The following is a 25957-nucleotide window of genomic DNA, read 5'->3' on the forward strand; positions in this document are numbered from 1 at the left end:
AACAGCTGCAGGGGGATCTAGTCAACAGTATTATGGTTCTAGCAGGAGCCAAGCACCAGGGAGAGTAGAGGAGACCTAGTGGAGTCAAGAGATGTCCCTTCAGGTGGTTCCTGCACACAATTTTGTGAATGTGAACCAGGCAGGAGTGCTTCAATTTCAGCCCGAACAGTGGCGGCATTTGTCCCTTGGGAGCGGGCAAGGTCACACTGTGTAGAGCCCAGCATTTTGAGCCCTGGGCAGCACTGAGCAGATAGAGCAGCTGACTCCCAGCAGGCCAGACCTGACTTTCAGGCGGCCTCTTGCTGCCTCACAGGTCCCTGTAATTGCATGGGTTGCAGGTGCCTAATGCCACCACTGTCCCAGAAAGGAGAGATTTTCACTACTAAAAGCGCCTTTCACTTTCAACAAAAAAATTGTGGCAAGAGGGGGGAAAATTCTCTTTTACAAAGTTGCTGAAATGTGAATTCTCAAGAGCGGTGAGAATATGGTGCAGCAATAAGGGAAACTTACCATCCCAATTTAAATTTCAAAGATTTTGTCAGAATTTGGACAGAATTTGCTTAAATTAACAACTGCTGAAATTTCTATAACTATTCTCTCACCAAAGTTTCTGTAAACATGCTTTATTTTTTGACACTTACACATTTTTGACCCACAGTCAAAGTACACCTCTACCCCGATATAACGCGACCTGATATAACACGAATTCTGATATAACGCGGTAAAGCAGCGCTCCGGGGGGGCGGGGCTGCGCACTCCGGCGGATCAAAGCAAGTTTGATATAACATGGTTTCACCTATAATGTGGTAAGATTTTTCGGCTCCTGAGGACAGCGTTATATCGGGGTAGAGGTGTAATATTAAGTAATATTTTCCTTAATATTTCAGTGGGATTTCTGTGCATGTGCAGAACTGTATCCAAAATTATGTCAATGGCAGATATTTGTATTAAAGGACTAAGGAGTAGTGCTTTAAGAATAAATACCAACAACTTGGTCTGTCGTCAATAAGAGCAGGATTATACCCTAATTATTTTGGCATTTTGACTATGGTAAATATTTTCAAACTTGGGTGCTTAAAATAAGGCACCTCAATCCATATGTGGACAACTAAATGAGTGACCTGATTTTCAGAAGTGCTGAGAGTCTGCAACTCCCACTGAAGTCAATAGGAGTTGTGGCTGCTCAGCATCTTTGAACATCAGGCCACTTAGGTATCTAAATTTAAGCATCCACATTTGAAAATGTTGAGCCTGATTCTCTTTACACCAAGGCTATTTTATATTGGTTTATCAGCATAAAGGGGCCTTAATGTGAGTATATATTTGCATCTATTTTAAGGACTCTTTGGAGCACTGCTAGAACAGTGTAAATTGGCCTTAGTGTAAATGAGAACCAGACCCTTTGTCTATTCAGAACTTTGTGAACATTTTCATGTAAAATATAGAATAGAATTGATTTTTGAAATTTGTAATGGATTTCATGTCATCTTTATATATATGATAATAATTCACTGATATTTCATATTAATTCTTTAGTGCAATATCACTGTCCCTCAATAATATCATGAAGTTCCCTTATTTACTCACTGATTCATATATGATATGGTTTTACCAATCTTCTTTAGTACAGAGGTAAGTGATATCAAATTCTTTAAGCTACCTTTCAAATTATTTTATCTTCTGACTTGTATGATAACACACTTTTACTTTCTATTTTATGATGTTGTCTTTGTTCACACCATAATAGCCATCAGGTTGACTTATCACTTTACATTACAGTTGGAGGAGAGAAATTAATGGTCAAAATATTGTATATTAAATACTTTGTCAGGGCCAACTCAACCCCTCATCCAAGACAGATAAAATGAATTTCATGAAGGTCTACAGGTTGATGGGCCTTTGCATGAGACCTTTAAAATAAAGGTCCTATGACGTTCTGCATGTATGTGAAAGATCCCGTGACACTTTTCATAAAAGCAAGGGTTTTCCTTGGCATCCTTTGCTAAGCTGTTCAGTACTTGGATTATCTGCCTGTTTACCAAAACTACATCCTACAGCTGACAGCATTTCAGTTATGTGAAGAGATTTATCTGTGAATATACAGGTAATAAAGTTCTTTGGGATCCTTTGAGATAAAAGGGGCTTCCGCAGATAAATGTAAGATTGTTAATTACTACTTTCTTAAGTTCACTTTCTCTAGGTAATATCATTTTAAGTATGCTTGTTTAGTATGTTTTCACCTCCCCACAAATTGCTCTGGATTGCCATTGATTTCCACCCTATACTGTACTCATAGCTCCTCATTCCATTATTCTCTCTCCCCATTACATAATATACTAAATTCCTTCCCAGCTTTTATAACTGTCAGAGTTGGGGCACTTAGGTTCACGATACTTATCTGGCATGTTTTAATCTACTTTTTTGTGGTCTATTGAGTCAATGATCTGAAAATTAAAAACTGTAATTAGGCCTTGACATGACCAAAGGCGCTGTTATGGTCCAGTATAGCAGTGGCACAAGCAGTGACCAAATAACAGTTTTGGTCTGTTGGGTTGACAATCTATGTTTTATAACTCCCTGACTCTACATTTACCCAGTCTGGTGAATATTACACATCTAAAAACCAACATTACATATTCCACCAACATTCTGTAACAATTCAGAGGAAGACATTATAAAGTATTCGGTAAATATGTAACTATTTCTTAAAATATACATTTTAGTACTTTTTTCTCTTTGTTAAAAAAGGGGGGAAAACACTAAAAGGTACCTAAGGAATATATTCATTATCACATCTATATGCCACTAAGTGTCTATCTGTAAATAACTGAAGCAAGACCACTCAAAAGTTACAACTCAAAATATTTTCTGATGTAGGCCAAGATTTTTTTAAAATGGGTGCCTAAATCCATATCTGGCACCTAAATAGGTGGCCTGATTTCCAGATGTGTCAAGCACCTGGCAGCTCTCACTGAAATCAGTAGACCCTACTGGGTGCTCAGCACCTTTACAAATCAGGACACCTATTTAGGTGCCCAAATACGGACCTAGGCACCCAACTTCAGGTAACCATGTATGGAAATATTGGCTGTAGTTTTCCTCTACCTTTTCTCTCAATTTTTATTTCTTCTCTTCCTTTCCCCCCAAGCTAAGTGCCAGGCTATATTTTAAATCTTAATCCAGGCTTGTCCTTACTTTTTGGGACTCTGAAGAATAGCTCTTTTTTTCAAAGATGGCAAAGAATGGGATTAGTAGCCAATACAGATGATGCAACCTCTTAAGTGAGAATATATCTGTAAAAGGCGAACACCACTGCTTCAGGCAAAGGGGAACCTGATTCACCACTACATTATTCCTGCTTTGCATGAGTGTAACTCCACTGATTTCAGTATACCTCATGTAAAACTTGAGCAACGTAGTTGTAAATCAGTATTAGCTCTGTAAAATATAGCTTTGTAGTTCTACTAGTTATGTCCAGTCTGTATGAAATTTAATTGTTTTCCCTTGTGGTTTACATAGGAAAGGGGTAGCTGCTAAATGAGAATGGCTTCTAAATGAAGATATACAATATTATTTATCTATTTGGGGAAAGCTGCAAAATTTAATGATTGCACACTGTTCCAATTATTACAGAATAATTTTGCAATTCATTAATGTTGTCTTACTTCTGTAAACTCCTATCATTTGTTCTGCAGATAACTCCCTAGATTTAATTTCTCTCACTCTCCATGCTTATATTTTTAGCTCTATCACTTGAATCTTTTCTTCCAACTAAATCCTGTTTTTTTCCCCGTGTACTCATTGTCCACATTCCTCCTAATTCCTTCACCAAACTGTTCTGTAACAGCTACATTTTCACATCTAAGCCAAGCGTGCCCATGGAATAATCTGAGTGCCAAATGTGGAATATGTAGTTATAGATGTAAAAATACAGACCTAGGAGTCTAATGTGTAAAAGTCCAAGTCTGCTCTTGCTCTCTAGTATATTTAGCTACCACAGATGGCTATCAGAATGAGTAAAGGCCCAATCCAACTCCCACTGTATTAGGCCCTAAATGTTTCAAAAGTGCTTTGAAGATGCCAAGCACTGCATAAGTCATGTTATATATCATGACTACAGTATGTTATGCAAACCTGAATGCAGTCTTTGGATTCCTGTCAAGCTGCCAATATATCTCAACTGAATCTCAAAGTGTGAGCACATTCGTACAGATGCTCAAACTACGTTAATCAGTTTAGGATAACTGATCTTCACCTACCACTTCCTGGGATCCTTCTAATTATCGCATATATTTGCTTAGTGAACATGTATAGATGGGCAAACTTCAAAAAATGGTTTGGAGATTCCAGTTGGGACTAGAGGGATGTCTTGGGGTTTTTAACTCATTTGTCCAACCTTATTAATTTTTACATAGAATATTAATCCATAGAAAGTGTTTCTCCTGTATCTGATGAAAAAGTGTGCCTATTAAATATATTGACTACAACTATTTAAAATATCAATCTTTCTATAAAATGCTTTAATGGTAAATTAAACTTTGGCTCAAGGTACTATTATATTTTATATGCCATTAAATCCTGATTTTTTATTATATATCAATTGGTGAGATTCCCAATAAAAAGGAACATTATTTTAATGAAATTATTACACTGTCTTTCTTCATTATTTATTCACAAATGTAAAGATATTTAAAGCCTAAAATATTTAACAATTTGCCTAAATCTACCTAAGCCAACCAATTGTTTTTTTTTTTTTTCAGCCTTTGATAACATGTCTTCAGTTAACTTTATATGTCTAAGTATTTTATTATTGGGATTATTGATTACAAATATCAAGTACTATTGTCAACTCCTTAATCAAAGAGAACAGCTGGATAGCGTTATTAACTTCTGTATCTATATACGTTACCAGTTTGACAAAAATAAATAAATTAGTCATTTTAAAGATAAAAAGATTGGAATAACTGGGATTTTGCACTGAAGTGATAAGACTATCTTAAAATACAACCTCTGTATGATAAGTTTCCTGTTTCCAGGTATTATACAAAATTCTGTATGTGTCCAAAGAACATATACCACGAAAACAAACAAACAAAAAGGTCCTTTTTTACACTACAAAGTGCATTGTGTGTGTAAAATGTTTTATTATACACCTTACTATCATCTCTTATTTTTTCAAATTGTATAACACATAGAAAGAAAATCCAGTTTCCAGCGTCTATGGGTCTGATCCAAACCCCAATGAAGTCAATAGGAGTCCTTCTACTTACTTGAGTGAGATTTCAATTAGACAATATATAAATACTTTGAAGTCTCAGAGCAAACTACCTCAACTACATGTGTGTGTGTGTGTGGGTTGGGGGGTGGGGATGAAGTGTGTGTATATATGAATACCCAGATACACATTCATAAACACACACATAATTATCATTAAATAAGTATTATATTGTTAGCAAGCAGTACAAGTGAAAATAATTTTGCCTTCCAGACAAGGCTTAACTTGTTTTAAAAGCTTTCATATACCACCATATATATTTAAACACATATTTGCTGTTAAAGTTAATATGCAAGAAAGGAACATTTTTCTTATTCTGATCAGAGATGCAACAATCAAGTCATAAAACACAAAACCAATAGCCAATCAATGTGAATAAATCTGCCCTTGGGCTTAATTCAAGCAAGCCATTCACTGAGCTAATGTGATGGATCTGTCAAATCCGATACAGCATTACAGACATACTAGCAACATCAAGTGAACATGCAATGACAAAATGACGATACGCCCCACTGCCATGCTTTGACTGGTTCTACCTCATGAAAATAAAATTTGATAGCTTTGCCAGTTTTCTTTAAGTCAGACTTAGATTTAAGCCTTACTAGCATCTATATTTTAAGTACTTTTTAAAATGTAACCTAAAAATCAAATAAAATCTGTACTTAAAATTAACATATCTGTTTTAATTTATTTTGTATACCTTTAAAATTGTTTTCCTTTAATCAGCCTCTCAGGTTTAAGAGCTTAGAGGTCAAAGTTCAAGAGTGATACAAAACATATATAGACCTAAATACTACGTGCCCCCGCCCCCCTCTTATCAGTTGGAAGGGAAAGGAATTTCTGAGAAACATTTTAAACTAGACTGTTAAAAATGTGAAGGTTTTGATCAAATTCCTCAAAAAGCTCAAAGCTTTAAGTTTAATTTAATAAAGTGATAGACTGCATAGAGAAAACATGTAGCTCCGCTTCCTTCCTGAAGTTGTAAAATGATTTCTTACTATATTGCTTTATAAATAAAGCCGACTTTTCTCTTTTTACAGGTTTGATAAGTGAGTGGAGAAATCTATAAGGCCTATTTCAGTTTTGATTGAAATTGACTGTCATTACATATGTATGCTTTCTTCTGTTAAAAACTACTTAATTTTTTTACAAGGTTCATCATCTTTCCTTGCCACCTTAGTCTCTTTCTCCATATTTGTTGTTCATTGCCTATATCCAGCAATCTTTCCAAGTGTGACAAACAAGGATACTATTATGTTTCCTCACAACAGTTCTACAGCACCAATGATTATCCAATGACTTGAGGTATTGACTCTGGATTCCCAAATCTTTCTGTTCACCTCCTGTTTTTCTATTAACAAAATATGCATCCAATCCAAACAGTTACTCTTTCCATCTCCTCACTTAAGACAGTGTGTCAAGATAGGGACCTTGTCACTCATCATGTATATGATCTGTGACCCAAACAGTACTTTTTTTTTCAAGTAGTCTTTCCATGCTAGAGCACTGCATCACAGTATATGCTTGGTGGCATTCAGTGTTTGCCTGGGCATTGTATTAACATATACAATAAATATATCTGGCTGAGAATGGGGACTCATATCCACTACAAAAATGAACATTGTGTGACCAAATGTGTAATACTCATATGTAGCACAAGACAGCAAGTGATGGTTACATGTAGAAGAAAGGATACTAGTGGTTGTCCTGTATTTCAGCATTTGCATGTAGTATTAGAGATTAACTCAATTTTTGCCAAATTCTAATTTGCAAAATGCTTAGGGAATGAGGACTCTAAAAAAACCCCCTCATTTTCTGACAAAAAACTCACATCCTTTAATGAAAATTCAGTGAAAAGTTAATAAAATGAACAAATAAATTTGTAATTGACTGTAATTTGAGGTATCCGTGTTTGCATATAGTTTCATATATGCAACAAAGTTTTTGCAGGATTTCTTTTTTAAAACTAGTTTTAGGATTCCCCAATAGAGAAAAGTAAGCAAAATTATATCTTTGTAATTAACCCAAAAAACTTTATTCAATTGGGGGTAAACACATTTAACTGAGAAGCCAAATTTAAAAAAATCAAAAGAAATTAATCAATTTCAGATACCTGTAATTATGCAGCAGGCTCAAGTTATTTCAATTCTAATTATATACAAAGAGTATATTTGAAAATTCAGTATGCTAGAGATATTTTTCATATAAAATAATTAAGGGTTGTAACTACTGCATTACTATAGATACCATCTCAATCTTCTTTTACAGAATTTAATCATACTATATCTTTTCCTTTATTAAGTTTTTTTTCCAATGTCATGATTATTTTTATTAGTCAGGTTGACTCACTTTCTCTCTCGCCAACCATTATCAATATAGCAGAATAGGTAAAAATCTTATATTTTACCTTATGGTATCTGATTTTTCCGTTTGTTTTATAAGTAGGTTCATTAGTTGGTAATTAAAGCATTTAGGCTTCATCTTGATATTGTTCACTTCCCCTAAGTACTATATAAATCTACAACCTTTCATTATAGCAACAAGCAAACCCTTTTAACTGACAAAGAGAGATCTGAACAATATCTGGCAAAAAAAGGACTAGCAATAGGTGATTATTTATGATTTTGCCTTTTTGGTTTTAAAAACTTTTTAGGATCGGGAACTAGTTTTGCATTTGAAGCTCACAAAAAATACCGTAGCTGCAACATGCTAACAACACACCTTTGTGGAAATGAAATGAAAACTACTGAGTAGCACTCCATATGGTAGGTTACCCTGCATAGAAAGAGTACATCACGAACAAGGTGCAAACAGCAATATCTGATTGACATTACTGATCCGGAATTCATATAAAGAAACTTGCTTACCTGTCTCACACAGCATGCCTCAGCCACACATGCAAATTGTTTTTATTCACCAAACTTTTTTTAATATATCTTATTACCAGAATAAGCATTTTTAATGGCAATTATGCATGCATAGCATTTTAACATTCACACTGTGTTCCATTTTTCTCAGAAAACACAATCCATTAACAGCACTTCATTCTAAGAAATCCTTCGCTATTTCTTATTCTGTTGTTTTCTTTAAGGAACAGAAACATAAAGAACCAATAATAATGACCATTTTAGCACCTAATACAAGTCTAAATTTATACTCAAGTTGCAAGAAAATTTCTCACTGATTTCAATGAAAGATTTTCTTGTCCTAAGTACAGAAATGGGTCCTTTGCTCTTTCTGACACTGTGAAGCAAATTATACACATAGCTATCTTTTACAAAATAGATGCCCCACTTCTATTGTGTGTTGTAAACTCTTAAACCATTTGAAAAGTATCAATGGGTACTGCAGATTTTCCTACAGATACAACTTCTGAAGAATGAATTTCCAGTAAAGAAGTACATTCTTCTTTTTCATTACAAAATTAGGCCCAGATCCTTTTTTATGCACATGCTTAACTTTACACAGTGTTGCAAAAACCTGGCCTTACTGAAGTCAATGGAAGTTTTGCCACCTACTTCAGTGGGGCCAAGATTTCATCCTATGAGCAATCCCATCGACTTTAATGAAACTACTGACACTGCATAAAATTAAGAGTGTGTGTCTGCAGGATTGGGCTACATTGATTTTAAGAAATTCTCCACTTTGTCAGCAGTGTATTTACCCAATTTTGATACCATGATTTAAAAGTTGGGTTTTTGTTTTGTTTTGTTTTTTCAAAAAAAGGGAAGACAAGTAGATTGACTTGTCTTTATATAAACACTCAAATAAATGAAATGTTTGGAAGCCAGCTAACTGGGAGAATCATCATTTGTCTTCGATGGCCTGAACTCCCATTGACTTCAACAGGAGTCAGTGAAAATGGAAGGTACTCAACACCATAGAGGAGCAGGTTCTAAATTAACTGAAAAAGTATTGTTATGACAAATTATGATCTTAAGCAGCAGACCAATATGGAGCTGTACATTTATTTATCTACGCTGTAAAAGGGTCACAGACTATTGTTATCTCATAGTAAAGTGGCTGATCTGCAACCCAGGAAAGTGTGTGTATCTTATGCCTGATACTTAATTAATCATTACCTCTCTATTTATAGCTCTTCATAACAATACAGCCTAACTTTACACACCATAGTCATCTGCAGAGCAACAAAACAGTTACGAGACTTATTTTCCACTTCCTGTATGCTAAGTATTTATTAGCAGTAAATTAGGTCTTACCTGTCACTGTAGGCAGCTGCAGTGGCAGTGGCAGGCTGGGCATACCGGTAGGCAGCATAACCACCCTGAAACACAAACTTACATTCTAATTGCATTGCTACAGCAGTCTAAATTAATATTTTCCAAAATTTACCAGCAATTATTTGGAATGTTCTTTTCATGCTATAAGTCCAATTAAACGGTTGGACTATGTATGAAATATTTCACAAGGTTGTTAAGCAGAGCTGATCACAAACCCAATCAGTTCCTGCATGTTAAGATTTAATTTGACCCAAAGATCAGGCTAATCAATGGACTGCATTCATCAAAAAAGTTTTTGAGAATATTTTTCTTTACGTTTACAGGTAGCAATTTCCCTTACCAATGAGGTGTAGTGCAGGTTAATAAAGCTGTGACAAATCAGTTAAAAGAAAATAAACTACAAAGCTAACAATATTTTTTTAGATTTAATATGATACCTTGCATGTGTTTGATTAAACCAATTAAATTTTTGCTGCATTAAAACTTTTATATAGGTTTCTAATTTGTAAATAAAATCATAACTAAGAAGGAATTTCTTTTCTTTCTCTTGAATTAACATTCAGCTGTACGTAACAGTAATTGCAGCTGTTCAATTAAGCAAACAGACAAACAAACACACACATTTGAAAGGAATTGTGTGCAGTGATGCATTGATTATCAAACTGTGAAAATAGCAGAGCTTCCTGTTCAATGGACCACGGTGTTATATCAACCATTTCAGAATGATCTCAGCATGCCAATTAACAAACAGAGCCCAGTCTCCACAGATAACACAAACACCATTTACGTTCCAATTAGAATCCACCATCCCATAATCCTCTGGGACATGGAACTATTGTGTGTCCCCATAGAATTAAAAAAGAGATGAAAAAGAAAACTAGTTGGATCACTCAGCTTTGAATGACATTTCCCCCTGTTGTTAAAGTGAGTATTTAAATGGAGTGCTCCTATTGTTGAGGGCTCTGTTCACACTAAATATATGTAGAAGTGTGAGGAATGGGCTTCTGTCTGCCAACCCTCATGAAAATAGTAGCATATTTTTAGTGCACTTAATATAGCTTTTTGTATATTGTATTACAAAAAGTGTATTAAGTAGACTACTCTTCATGAAATAACCTGTTTATGAGAAACTTGACAGGGCTTCATTTAGCCCACTGTTCTAGAGATTCTCCACAGGAAATTCCAGCTTATTCCCCACTTCAGGGCTTTTGCTTGATTTAATCCCTCCAACCATAACAGAAATTTTGAGAAACATTTTTTTGAAAGTCAGTCCCACATACAGCTTGGCTGATGATGCCACATCTCCTTAACAGTAAGCACATAAGCTTCTCATCTACACACAGCCAGATAGACACTCTAGGCTTGGAGCTTCACCTATACTTGAGGCACCTCTACATTTCTTATTTCAAACTCTCGTGTCCATCTGTTATGGTGCCTTCTCATAAAATTCAGCCTTGCTGGAGGCACTTATGTCAGGCAACCAATGGGTTTAGACAGATAGCTTGCATAACATTTTAAGTGCCATCTCTTTTGCATGAAGTCCTATCTCTGTGCCAGCTAAGAAGCACTGACATGGAATGCCTCCTTACTTCTGAGCATCTGATAATTTTATGTCAGTAAAAATGGAGGAAAGGAGGACAGCATTCCTATGCACTCTTCTTGGCTACCAACACAAGCTGCAGCTAGGCACATAGAATCTTATTAAAAACTACTTGAGATCTCAAAAAGTATGTGCAAATATTGCCTGCAGGTACCTTGTGTATGGGCAATCAAATGTCAGATAATGGCACCAAGCACAAATTGAGCCACAAAGTAGTGAAGCTGGCAGAGTTCATGACAAAAATTGCAAACTTTCCTCATGCTATGGGCTACCAGAAGAAAGATAGCAAAAGAATGTGCGATGCAAACAAAACAAGAGACTTTCCCTGTTTTTTGACTCCTCAAAACCATCCCAAATCTCAGGCAGTAGACTTAAAGATAAAAATAGATTTAGAATGTTACTCATTTATCTTCAGAATCCAGAGCATAAGAATGTCTGTTGGACTGTAAGTCATTATGCAGTACGATATTATTGAATCAGTCAGTCTTGTATATGGTCCGTATGCTTGTCACTACTGGCACAATCCTGAAAACCCTTACCCAAATGAACAGGTTTCTTGATTTTATTGGGACTGATTATGGTTTTGAAGGATTGAGCACCATGTGTGACTACAGAAGTGTCATTCTCTCAAACATATCCAGATGCGGTAGGCTGATATCACCGGTATGGCCAGATTTAAATATAGGAGTGGTTTAACATTCTGCTTTGTGCTAGTTAAGGAGGTGCCGCCAAAGAACCAAGCTTGACTTCCCTGGGAGGTGTGTTAAGCTACTTTTGACTCAACAATCAGGATTAAATTTGGAAGAAGCCCTGCAGAGACTGAGTTTAAAATGATACAAATAAACATAATTTTGGTCTGAACAGAGTCCTATGTTATTGAAAGGCTTACTAAATGCTCTTGGGAGACTAAAATCTTTGGCATCTGCATTTTGAGACTTGATATGGAAGGGCTTTGAATGGGAAATACCTATCTGAGTGTGTCATATTTGTTTATTTCATCAATTTAAGTGTGCAAACTGTATAATGATCAAAAACACGTCTGTCTCTGTTAGGTCACTCTAAAACCTTTATTGGTCTCATGTTTGTAGGTTAATCAGCATAACTAGAATTTTTTCAAAATTTTAAACAATTTTAACTATTTATTTATTATATGATCAACAGGTGATTTACAAGCAGAAGCCCCAATTCAGCAAAACAATTTGGCACATGCTTATATTTAAGAATGGCAATAGTCCCAAAGAAATAAATTTAAGCATGCACTTAAACACTTTGCTGAATCAGAACCAGAATCTGCCATCCAAATAATTAAACTGCATATTAAGCTATTATGTAATGTTAAAACCACCTAAATGTATCCAAGATATCTGCTATAACATTAAATCTGGTTATGTTTATAGCTTTTCAACTTCATCTATTTCTCAGACACAGGATACTCAATAATATATAATGTACACATTTCTTTAGAACATTAGATTAAATGCACTCTTCTCCTGCTTTAGTCTATAGTGTTATAGAATTTACTGTTGAACATTTTATCCGCCACACTGTATTTTGGGTACATAATACCATTAATATAGGCAATTATTTATTTTATTTATCCAAACTCATAAGCGTTAGGATAGTCTCAAAGCATATGCTCAGAAAAATATCTGGCCAAATTAGCATTTTCGTAGCAAATGCACAATTATTCTGACTTTTATAGAAATATGTTATTACCCCCCTTATTGAATATGCTATAAAAACCTGGAAATATTGGACTAATATGTGTGGAAATTTTATTTATTTTGAAAAACAATCATTTACACAGTTTCCACCTTAAAAGAAACAAAGAAATATATCTACTTATAATTTGTAACACTATTACTGTGTCTATGTTAACATACTTTGGGGAAATCACCTATAGTTTCAGTGCAAGTGGTGAAGCTCCAACAACAGTTGCAACACTGGAAGCCATAGTGTACCCAAGGAAAAGGCATTCATATCACTGTTTGTTTAGGTTATTAAGAGTAATCAGAGAGCCTCTAGGGAATGGGAAAAGACATTAATCAGCAAAGAAAGCTACATTGTGGAGGTCAGCAAATGTATGAATAAAGTGACAACTGCTGAAAGTCAAGCTGAATTAGGTCTGGCCAAGGAAATTCAAATAAGACTAAGGAAGATGAAGTTGGACGGCTATGTAGTGTGGATCGGAAAGAAATTAAAGACAATGTAGGTATGGACCAAAAACTAAATAATTTGCCTCCGTTTTCAGTAAGGATCATATAGAACACATGCATGAAGGCAGTACGGCTGATGGAAATGAGTTTGGAAATGACCACATCTGAAGTAGAAGAAAAAATTAAAGAGCTTAATGCACTCAAATCAGCGGAACCGGATAATTTCTATCCCAGAATATTGAAAGAACTGGCACATGAGATTGCTAGTCCAGTAGCAAGGATTTTTAATAACTATCTATTTGGGGATAGTACTGTCCCATTGGAAAATAGCTAACATCTTACATATATTCAAGAAAGGGAGAAAAAAGAGTGGTCTTGGCAATTGCATACTAATGGGGTCAGACTAATAGGTCTGTAAGGCTTTAGAATGAATTGTGAAGGAAAGAATAATTAAATTAATGGAGGTACATGGTAAAGGGGATGTAATGCAACAGGAGAAGATCATGCCAGACTAACCTGATTTCCTTCTTTGAGAAAATAACTGATCTTTTTTAGATAAGGGAAGCGCAGTAGACCTAATATACTTGGAATTCAGTAAAGCATTTGACACAGTACCACATGAGAAAGTATTAGTTAAATTAGGGAAGATGGGGATCAGCACAAGAATTGTAAGGTTGATAAGGAACTGGATAAAGAAGAGAAGGGTTATGCTGAAAGGTGACTTATTGAACAGGAGCGAAGTCATGAGCAGAGCTCCTCAAGGATCAGTCTTGGGACCAATCTTACTGAATATTTTTATTAATGGCCTTGGCACAAACAGTAGGAATGTGCTAATGAAACTTGCTGATGATACAAATTTGGAAGGCACCGTCAGTACAGAGGAGGATTAGATTTTAATAGAGAAAGACATGGATGACCAGGAAGACTGGAGGTAGAGAAATGAGATGAAATGTAATAGTACAAAGTTCAAGGTCATGCATTTAGGGTCTAATAATAAGAATTTCTGCTAAAAGCTGGGGGGCGGGAGGCTCATCAGTTGGAAGCAACAATGGAGGAGAGAGACCTGGTTGTGTGGGTCGATTTCTGGATGACTATGAGTCACTAATGTGATGCGACAGTGAAAAAGGAAATATGATCCTAGGATGTATCAGGCAAAGCATTTCCAGTAGAGATAGAGAAGTATTAATGCCATTGTAAGAAGGCATTGGTAAGACCTCATTGGGGATACTGTGTACAATTCTGATCAACCATGTTAAAGAAAGATGAATTAAAACTGAAACAGTGCTGAGAAGAGCAACTAGGATGATCACTGGAATGGAGGGACTATCTTAAAAAGAGGAGACTGGAAGAGTTGGGCTTGTTTAGTCTAGCAAAGGAAAACTATAAAATACATTAAGGGAGTAAATACCAGGGATAGTAAAGAGCTATTTAAGCTAAAAGACAACGTTGGCAAAAGAACAAATGGATATAAACTGACCATGAACAAATTCAGGCTGGAAAGTAAAAGGAGATTTCTAACCATCTCACCATTAGTGGGGTGAGATTCTAGAAAAGCCTCTCAAAAGGAGTTGCAGGGGCAAACAACTTAATGAGTTTTAGAAGAGAGCTGGATGAATTCATATTGCAATTGTATGACGGGTTGCTTGTGATAAGGGGCAGGCCTCAACAGCCATTGGGCTCACTTCTGGTTTATGTCTTAGGTTCCCTAAAAGCTCAAGCTTCAGGATTTCAACCAGGCACCTGCAGGGGTCAGCAAGGGATTCCCTAACCCTACCTCCAATTTATTCTGGGTGTTTTTTTTTTTTTTTTTGAATGTCCTTCCTCTGAAACAACAGGGATGGCCACAGCTGGAGATGGGACATCAAACCAGGAGGGCCAGGGCTCTGAGGCGTCTCTCTCTCTCTCTCTCTCTCTCTCAGATGCTTGGCTCGCTGGTTCGTGTTCACATATTCAGAATCTAGATTGGCATATGTGGAGTCAGGAAGGAATTTCCCTCCAGGTCAGATTACAGTGACTTTAAGGGTTTTTCATGTGGGTCCGGGTCACTTGCCAGGATTATCTGGGTCTCTCTCAATTAATCATTTCCCTGCCATTGTGGGGTCCTTTGGCATTGGTGCATCTTGGTCCCTCCCATTCTCTGCCCATGTAACATAATATTTTAGACTCCTGTGGGCTGTAGTACTTTTGTTGGGTTTAGCATGTGGGTGCTGGATGGTGTTGTTGGCCGGTAATATACAGGAGGTCAGACTGGATGAAGTGGTGATCCCTTCTGGTCTTGAATGTTCTGACTATGGCAAAAAATGCTTATGCCCTTTCTACATTAGTGCTCCAACAATTGCTACCACTAGTGAAACTACATCAGTGGTTCCATAACCGCTTGAGATTTCCCTAAAAACATAAATGTAGACAAAGTCAGCATGTGTGATAATGCAGTCCTGACACTGACAAAACTCCCACTGTCACTGGACCTTAAATGGGACATACATGATATTTCAAGAGGGAGGCACAAATTTTAAAATGTCTGCAATTGTGTGGCATAATTAACCCCAACCATAAAATGCAGCTGCTGGTCTATTCCTTTCATTTTGTATATGTAAAATCCCCCATTAATTTGATTGTTAGTATGATTTCACAGCAATCCACATTCAATGTGATGAGTTTTTTTCATCAGTCAGTACTTCATACCTGTGGTAACTTATTGCCATACACAGGCTCTTGATACACTACTCTATAAGGAAACAGAAATGTAACGATTTGAATGCAAAAAAAAAATTAAAATAAATAAAAATGCATAAGTCACACAAATTCCCCAAAGCCATTCATTCACAAGTTTGCTTTCAATATTTTACAAAACATTATGGCACAGAGTAATCAAGAAAGAGGTGAGGGACGGGTAACTGGTCAGTTGCCAAGGAATCTTAGTTATGATTTAAAATGAGCAAGGAACTTGTCAAAAGAAAAAATGGAAAATCAAATACATTTGGGTTACAAAATCAATTATGTACACAAATATATGTAGTCATCTATACACATATTTTATATATACAATTGTGTGTGTGTATATATTTAGAGAGAGAGAGAGAAAGAGAGAGTGCATATAAACCACAGTTTTACTCTCTCCTGATAATACCTTATGGTCTACTTAATTGTTAACTTGGGGCTCAGATAGCACAGTGACAGCTGTTTTTATAAATACAGATTGCCAAACTAGATCTCATGGATGGAAAGATTAATTTTATTCTCAACACTTAGGACTATATCCTACTATGGCACTTTGCATGGAACTCCTATTATTAGAACAATAAAAGTTTGCACAAATGTTGAGGATATGTGAACAATAATTTGCATTTCGATAGTGACTTTCATCCAAGGATCTCCAAGTTTTTCAAATATGAAGTAGTTACATTTCTCGACACTCTCTGGTAACTACTATATATAACCATTTTCAATTAGTAAACTCATTGTGGACATTATGGGCTAAATAATGTCTGCCTTCACTGGGGAGAAGGTGCAAAGAGCCTTCTCTGCCCCATTTCCCCAGTATAGGGCTTGAGCATAATCTTTATCATGCTCAGGGTGCAAAGCTAGAGCAGGAAGAGGTAAAGAGGGGGCATGTCTCTATATCTTCTCCATCTTGTCTCAAACTATGGAACTGCCCCATGTGACAGCTACGTTACCCTCTCCAGTATGGTGTAGCATCAGCCATACTCCCTGTTGCAGGCATTTAGCTGCCTCAGGGGAGCTCCTGCTGTGTGTTGTGCCTGTGTACAGCTCTCTCTAGCATGGGGTATAACTTAAGGCCTATCACGTAGCTGAGGGTCAAATCTATAAAAAGCCACTGGCAGAAAATGGAACGTAACTCAGAAATCCTGATTCACAGTCCTCTGCTCAAACTCACTATGAGACCCTTCCCATCAAATATCACTCATTAAAATGATTATTGCAGCATTCAATTGTTTTAATCTAACATTTACAATGCAAAACATAAGACATGAAAGGACACTGCATCTGTAGATCTAAGATATTTTTTAAAAAGTGGGCATCTATAACTTGGTTGAGTGGATAGAGCACTGAACTGAGAGTGGAGATGCCTGGATTCTATTCCTGGATCTGCCACTATTATTTATTGTGTGCCCTTGGACAAATCATTTAACCAATCTGAAAACTGAAGAAAATAATGCTTACCTACAATTATAAAACACTTTTAAATCTTTGATGGTTGGAAAAATGACTCAGGTCCTACTCTAACAATTAGAACATACTTAATACTGCCAGTGTGACAAATCATTACTTCACATGTAAACTTCAAAATGTTTGGCTCTCATAAGTAAATCCAAAATTATCTAAATGTCTTTAGTGTAGGAAAGTGTTGTACATTAAAATGCTGTTATACATCTGGCTTTATGGAAGCCAGACATAATGCCTTCTATTATAATCAAGAGAACACTGAATGGATGACTATTACACTTCTACAAATTACTCCTGCTCTTTCTTCAAGAAGTAGCTGCAGATATGCATCACACCCCACCACTACCTTAACCATGCCCTTGGAGAGATGGCAATATGGACTGGGAATATAACTTTACCATTCCCATCCTAACAAAAAAAATATGCCAGTTTCTCAGTACAGTGCCTACAACTCCATATACACATTCCCAATTCTATACTTGTGTGAATTTTGTTCTGTGCACCACAACTGATGCAGGTACCTAGCAATGGGTATGGTAAATTTTACTGTGGGCAATAACACTGAGTGAAAGGGTGAGCTTAAGCCATTTCCCTAAGGGACTTCTGAGACCAGGAATGAGGGGGTTTTAAACCTTTTTTTTTTTTTTTTTTTGGCCACAACGCTGCTCTTTTTCACCCTACCTCCACACATTTTAGGGAAGGGTGTGGCACTCAGATGTCCTTGAAGCATTCCCTCAGACAATGGTCCAGTGGGAAGAGTTAAGGGTAAGGGTGGTGAGTTGAAAGCATTATTTTAACTGCATGTTTCTTTGTTTTCTAATGTTTGTTTTTTATTTTGCTGAATGTATTTCCTGATGCTTACAGCTGTCAATTTTCATCTGGGAACATATGTATTCTAGAAGGGTACACAACATCATCAGGCAATCTTAACTCTCTTTTAAAGAAGTTTTTTGTTAGTGGATCAATAGTTAATTTTAAAAGGCCTTCCTTTTTTCCTAACTATGCAACCGTCTTTTCTTTATTTTCCTTGTTAAAAGCACATTTTAAAAGGGAGTTCAATATCTCAGCTATTTCTGAGGCATTATTACCTTCCCCTTGTCATTTAGTATTGTGCCTGTGGAATTTTCACTTTAGTGTATCTTTCTCATTACTATATTTATAACAGTCTTCTCATTCTGCTCTACCCTTTTGGTTAGCATTAACTCATTCTGGCTGTTTGTTGCCCTTAATTTTCCATGCAATCTTTACCTGACTGATTATTATGTTTTGGATTTCTCTCTCTTTTCCACTTCCATTAAATATCTTCTACCCAATGGAGAAATCAATTGTGCATATGTCAGTAGTCCAAGATACCCCACCCCACACTTGCTACTCAACCCTGTACCGCAGGCAACATTCACTTTGATATTCTTTATCTTTGTGTGGATTCCCCTCCTTCCCCTCCAGTTTTGCTTTATAAGTATTTGCTGGTTTTAGCTTGGCTATTTTTGTGTTTTTTTGAAGGGGTCTTTTCTCTCTCCTCTTTACTATTATTTGTGGTATATATTTAAATTTTGCTTCTTTTCTATTTGTTTTTGTTGCTTACTGTTTCCACTGTGGTGTCATTTTCCCCTCAGCCCCTCCTTTCTTCACACATTTCAGCTCTCCATTTAAAATGCCTAACTGACCTGGAGCTTCATGGTAATCGATTGGGAGCCAGTCAATAACTCGGTGCTCTCCAGGGAACTAATACATTCTGAATCATATGTTTTCTCTCCACTGATTCTCACACATCTAGCTCGCAATCTCTCTCTCTCTCTCAATACATTTTAGGAGTAGAAAAGAGCAAAAGCGAAAATAAAAACGATGAGCTGCATGGTACAAAGTTCTAGATACAATATACAAAGTAAAAATGAAAAAAAAAGTCTGCAACATATGAAAACTATATGACTAACTCAGTCCATCTGTCTGAAAGATAAGCATTATTCTATATCAGAAACTGAGAAATGTATTTGGAAGCTAAGACACTGATCCTGTAAATGACAGGATGCGGCCACATCCCTGCATCTGCATGGAGCCTCATTTAAGTCAATTGCAGGACCAGAGCCTAATGCCAAACAACTTTATTGAGACTACTCACATGCTTAAAGTTAGGCACTTCCTTAAGTACCTTGCTGATCAGATTCACAGTTTCTATTTAGCATTTTCATGCCTGTCATGGGTGTTGGTCATATTGTTAAAAAAACACAATCAAACAAACAAAAAAGCATTTCTGGTGTCACTGAGGGCCCAAAAGGTGTACATTTTTGTTTCATTAGCAGTAGGCTCCAAAACTACCAACTGTAATTTAAATATGTAACTCCCAAATACACAGTAAAGTTAATTCAGGTTCAGCAGGGCTTCTTGCCTTTCAGACTGGTAAGATGAGCAAAATGGGTGCAGTTTTCTTTTTGGCAAGAAGAAGAATTAAAACGGAAGTCCACGCTACTGGTAAAACTCACCCCTGTGCAAAAGGTCCTGTGTATCAGTAAAATCCTTCTTACACTTCCAACTCTAGGTTTAAGTGAAATTAAAGCAGTATACAGAAGTTTGTGTAGGCCTTCAGTAAAGGGGTGAGCTGCATCCACTGTGAATAGTGGAGGGCTGATAACTTTGAAAGTCTGCAGGAATCCCAACCCAAATTGAACACTTAATATATATTGTTTAATTTGCAGCTATTTTTTCAAATGATTGTAACCAGCCAATCCTGTCCCAGCAGGAAAAAAAACAAACGTAACTTCTCCCCATAAACTCAGATTCTTTTCCTTTTTATACAAATCTATTGTCAGAAAATTTAAACTGTTTCATCCTAAATGTCTCTAAAGGATCATTGATAATAAATATAACTAATGTTTTCTAATATGATCTAATGAATTTTTAATGTTCATACCAATTTAATGTAATCAATCTCTTTGTATCCCAATGCTGATTGAAGCACAATTAGGGTAAGAAAGCCATATAAAGATAGTTAATTACCTCTATTTTTAGGATTTGATTGTTCTATCAAAATAATAAGGGAAGCTAAAAATAAGTGGCATGTCTATGAGATTTTCATATATCAATATATTTAAAAAAAAAATTGTGAGCCTGGGTTCTAATGATTGTTTAACTTTTTCCAAAGGAGTGAAAATTAGGGCATATATTTTAAAATCTGTTTAGTTTAGACATATTTAGAGATAAACAGCTTCTTCATAGACTTCCTACCTAAAATCGTCAGTATGAGAAGACACATAATAAATTATATATTAAATGATTATTTAAAAAAGTATATATACAATTAAATAAGCCAATAGATGGAGCAAACAGATTTTAAAATAGATAACTAAGGACCAAGCCTGCACTTGCTATCACGGGTAGCCTCTTACAGCCATGAGTAGTCCCACTGACACCAGTGGTACTACTCACAGTAGGCAACTCTATTGCCACTAGTTCATGAAAGCATCTAAGAACATACTTAAGTTCATCCATATTCAGGGAAAAAAGACTTGAGAATATCTTGAACTAAGCATATACTTACATTCCCTTGCCATCAATAGGACTTAAGCATGTGCTTAAATGTTGCCCTGAATAGGGAAGCTTTCCTGAATAAGAGCCCATGTCCAACAGTGTTTTCAGAATGAAGGTCTAAAACACTGTTCAATTTGTCTTGAGTTTTAAATATAAATATACTGTACTTAAAAAAAAATTGAAACTTTAATTTTGAGGGGTGAAAAAACCCAACACTTTTCTCATTTTTGCATTCATTCGGCACTTGATTGAAGAGTTAATTCAGCTCCACTGAACAATGATAGATGTAATGAACAGAAAGGTCTTCCAATATGAGAGATATTCCTCTCAATTCTTTTTGACAGGCGAGGGATGGTAAATTGACAAAACAGAGTCAAGCAACGCAGCAAACTTGTAAAAAGAATGACTCTGGTAATGTACAAGGACAGCATGCACATCAATGAATACTTACATAAATGTCTGCACCATAAAATCCATCCTGGTAAACAACACTGCAAGGATGCACACACAAAGAAAAACATCCATATTAGTGCATTTCCACATGCAAACACCACCAACCCCTGCACTGCTGAGGTTAGTCTTGTCACAAGAACGGAAAAGAATAAAGGGGCACTCTTCACATTGGTTAAGGAGGTTGGTAATATTAACTCACTGTTCTTTTGAGCTTAGAAAAGGGAAACTGGACTGAATGTCATAACAGCAGTATACTGTATGCCAAATGCTTAGTCAAAGAGAAGCAAAGGGTTACAGTATTACAGAACAAATGCCTTTGATCAGTTTCTCAAAATGGGTCTGAATTTTGATAAGTACAGTGCTTAATTTGTGCCACAGCTTGCCATGGCTGAGCCTGGCATATCTAGGCTTCACAGTCCATAGCCTCAGAACCTCTGGGCTTGCTGCATCAGTTATGAATGTAAAAAAAATTGCTTGAGCCCCGGCACCCCTTTCATTACAAATTAAGCAGTGGATAGGTCTCCCCTTTTCCTCTGCATAAAAACGTTCAAAGGACAATCCTGCCATTAATTTTTAAGCACAACTCCCATTCACTTCATTGAGGGTAAAAATTATAGAATAAATGTAGAATATGGCCATAAGTATGCTTGCACTGAGTTGCATAAAAGTTTTGTTGAAAACAAGCTTGTAGTATACTATACAAATAGTCAAACCTTGCATTACAAATCTTTGCCTTATTTATAGGGAAACAGGGTAGTTTTAACTTACAGGACATTTTTACATGAGTATTAATTAACCACTGGCAAAGGAATAGCTAGCGCAGCTCCAAAGGTGCCCAGGCATCTCAGAGTGTCCTAGGAGGCTCGAAAGTTTGCATCACTTTTAAGACTGCAGGTTTGTCATGGTGTGAACAAAGCCATGGATAGTGTTTGCCAGTTTGTCTGAGACTTTTTCTTGTGTCTGTGACTCATCCAACAGCAGTGGCTCCAGGGACTCCCATGGCTGGGCCTGATGCCTGCTCTGGGCATTCCAACTTGGTGTGCCACTCTGGTTTCTCCTGCACATGGGCCAAATTTCAGTGAGTGCCAAGTTGTAACACCCAGAGCATGGCAACAGGCCATGTGGGATGCAGGAGCCACTGGGATTCCCCTTGGTACTGGGCCAGGATTAGAGTCGCAGTGCTGGGATGGGGAGGGTGTTGCTATGAGTGGTACTGCCGTGGGAGGGAGCCCACACCAGGGCCCATCTTTCTGTTCCTCTGACACTGTAATTGGCCTTCAGATTCTTCCCTTTTTGATGGCATGAACAAAAGATTCCTATTCAGATGCTGATTTGCATCCTTTACTTGTAGAAAATATCCATAAACCTTAAACCAAAGCACAAACCAAAAAAAAAAAAAAAAAAAAGAAAGAAAGAAGAAATGGGCCAAATATAAACAAGATCACTGCAATGAATCTGGCTCCAGGAATACGAGTGAACTGGTGTAGAGATGCCACACGTGCCAATTTGTGAAAGAGCTCATTCCTGCATGTTGTGTAGTTATCAGTGCTATTTACTATAAAAAAATCTGTTCTGAAAAAAAATTATTCATATAAATTCTGTTTAAAAATTTTAAACAGTGTGGAAAGCAGATATATTTTTCAATTCCCTGCAGCATTATCTTTTTGTGCTGTGATCATGGAAGCGCTCCCAAACTAAATAAGATTTGTCATTACTTGGATGGGAGACTTTGAAGATAGGTTTATGAAAATAGATCCTGTCAGACTAGCTTGATATCTTTTTTTGATGTGATTACACGTTTGACTGACATAAGCTATAGCATTGACGTAATATACTTAGACTGCTCTAAGGCGTTTGATTTGGTACTGCATGACATTTTGATTAAATAACTAGAAAGATGTAAAATTAACATGGAATGCATTAAACAGATTAAAAACTGGCTAAGTGATAGGTCTCAAAATGTAATTGTAAATGGGAAACTGTCATCAAACGGGTAAATTTCCAGTGGTATCCTGCAGGGACTGGTTCTTGGCCCTATGCTGTTTAACATCTGTATCAATGACCTGGAAGAAAACAAAATCATCACTGATTAATGTTTGCAGATGACACAAAAATTGGGGGAGTGGCAAATAACAAAGAAGACAGGTCACTGATTCAGAGTTATCAGGATTACTTGGTAAATTGGGTGCAAGCAAACAATATGAATTTTAATGCAGCTAAAGGTAAATGTAGACATCTAGGAACAAACAGTGTAGGCCATACTTACACAATGGGTGACTCTATCCCGGGAAGCAGTGACTTTGAAAAAGATTTGGGGCTCATGGTGGATAATGAGCTGAACATGTGCCCCCAGTGCAATGCTGTGGCCAAAAGAGTTTAAGCAATCCTGAGATGCATAAACAGAGGAATCTCAAATAGGAGTAAAGAGATTATTTTACCTCTGTATTGGCACTGAAGTGACCACTGATGGAAAACTATATCCAGTTCTAGTGCCCACATTTCAAGAAAGATGTTGCTAAATTAGAGAAGGTTCAGAGAAGAGCCACAAGAATGATTAAAGGATTAGAAAATATACCTTATAGTGACAGACTTAAGGAGCTTAATCTATTGATCTTAACAAAGAGAAGGTTATATTACGGTCTGTAAGCATCTACATGGGGAACACATATTTAATAATGGACTTTTCAATCTAGCAAAGAAAGGTACAACACCATCCAATGGCTGGAAGGTGCAAGCTAGACAAATTCAGACTAGAAATAAGGCATACATTGTTTACAGTGAAGGTTATTATTCCATTGGAATAATTTACCAAGGGTCATGGTGGATTCTCCATCGCTGACAATTTTAAAATCGAGATTGGATGTTTTTCTAACATATATGCTCTAGGAATTATTTTGGGAATGTTCTATGGCCTGTGTTATACAGGAGGTCAGACTAGATGATTACAATGATCCTTTCTGGCCTTGGAATCTATGAATCTAAGAAACACTTATATGAGGAACAGTGACAGTGATTAAATTGGTGGGACCTATCCACTAAGTCAATGCTGAACCAGTGGTATTAGGGGACACTGCTGTTGGGCAAGATGTACAATCAAGATCCTGACAACATGTGGCCATTAAAGTTCTGGTGGCATTTTCCACAGGAACAGAAGTGTTAATCTTGGTCCCTTGGCCACATTGCAACTTTGGTGAATACACTATACTGGTATAAATTCCCCTGCAGTTTCCGTTAGATAAGTTCTTCTACTCTTCTTATCTGTAATTGTTATTTAGTGCAATTATGTTGTTGTTAACATTTCACTCCAAAGGTTGCTGCATTTCAGCCAAGACAAATTATCAATGTGTATGGTTTGCATTTTAGTTTAGAAATCCTTCCGGATGAAAGGCACTAATATACAGCACAGTGATTTCAATGGCGTTACACTGCCATAAAGCTGGAATACTACAGTGATGGAGAAGGCCTGCTCATTTTAAAACTTGGAGTAAACATGTACTGCATCTTTCTCATATGCATGTCCCCCCTTTTCAAAAAACAAACAAAGGCTTTTGCAGCCTAAAAAGTCTGATTTTCAATATTGGCATTAACTCTAGTTGTTCCATAGGTTAAATATCTAAGTGCATTTTTTTCATTAATACTCTTGATTTGCCTGGGGAAAGCACCTGTCGCTGAGTTGTAATCCTAAGAAAAGTCATATTTGCATTTTCAAAAAGCACTTTTATGTCAAAGAGACATCATCTAATCAACTGGATTCATATGTTCACATTCCAAATGGCCAAGTTCTGCTGACCAAATATATACTCTGAAATATATTCTCAACATTATTTTTCTCAATAGTTAATCAACAGTTACTACCGAATAATAATATGGGTGAAATCCTGGCTCCACTGAAGTCAATGGGTGTTTCTAATTGCATTAAAATACATTAAATGTTTTTTTTTTTATTTAAGCAATGCCTGCAGGTTCCACAGACGTATCACATGATCATGAACAGCAGTAGAAGTGGCTTACAAGATACTACTAAGATCTGGTTCACACTTCGTCAAAGTTTGAGAAATACTATTCTAGAACTCTCATGCAGTGAGGTTTTTCAAATGACATGCAGTATAAATATCCATACATGTTGGAAGGTGAGGACTCCTTATTATAAACATATGAAGATTCCTTTTTCAAAGGAATTACCTATTTCTTTGTTTCAGAGGCCATCATTACATGATGCAAAACAAGTCAGTGCTACTGCACAATGCATCCTAGTTCTTCAACACAAAAAAGCAAATATGAACTGTATGTTCCTAATACTAAGGCTGGTGATTCAAAAGAGGATGGATATATGTAGCACAAAGGTCAAGTGGATTATGAACCTGCAGCTGTTCCATATATCAGGCCAGAGTAGAACAAAATGTGTACAATGAAGACTTTTAAAAATGGAATGAACAAAACGACAGGTAGTATAACATTAATAAAACAGTTTTGTGAGGGGCCACTCCTATTTCAACACTGTCAGCTAGTGCTCCAATCT

At 36.5% G+C, this 25957-nt stretch overlaps 1 protein-coding gene across 7 annotated transcripts in view; it reads right to left on the minus strand.

Moving 5' to 3' along the window:
- RBFOX1 (RNA binding fox-1 homolog 1) overlaps window positions 1–25957 on the minus strand; it is a 216483-nt gene that overhangs the window by 28169 nt on the left and 162357 nt on the right. For 3 of the 7 annotated variants that reach the window (XM_026650660.2, XM_026650657.2, XM_026650659.1), the window contains 2 exons: window positions 21437–21476; window positions 9496–9560 (listed from right to left, as the gene is read on the minus strand). In XM_026650660.2, coding sequence (XP_026506445.1) covers window positions 9496–9560; window positions 21437–21476 — 105 coding nt within the window. Of the gene's footprint in view, window positions 1–9495; window positions 9561–15957; window positions 16001–21436; window positions 21477–25957 lie in introns of those variants that run through there. The other 4 variants (XM_026650661.2, XM_026650662.1, XM_026650663.1 and 1 more) reach the window with 3 other exon arrangements.

Source organism: Terrapene carolina, unplaced genomic scaffold (genome assembly GCF_002925995.2).
Source record: "Terrapene carolina triunguis isolate 2854851 unplaced genomic scaffold, T_m_triunguis-2.0 Scaffold93, whole genome shotgun sequence".
Classification (NCBI taxonomy): domain Eukaryota; kingdom Metazoa; phylum Chordata; order Testudines; family Emydidae; genus Terrapene; species Terrapene triunguis.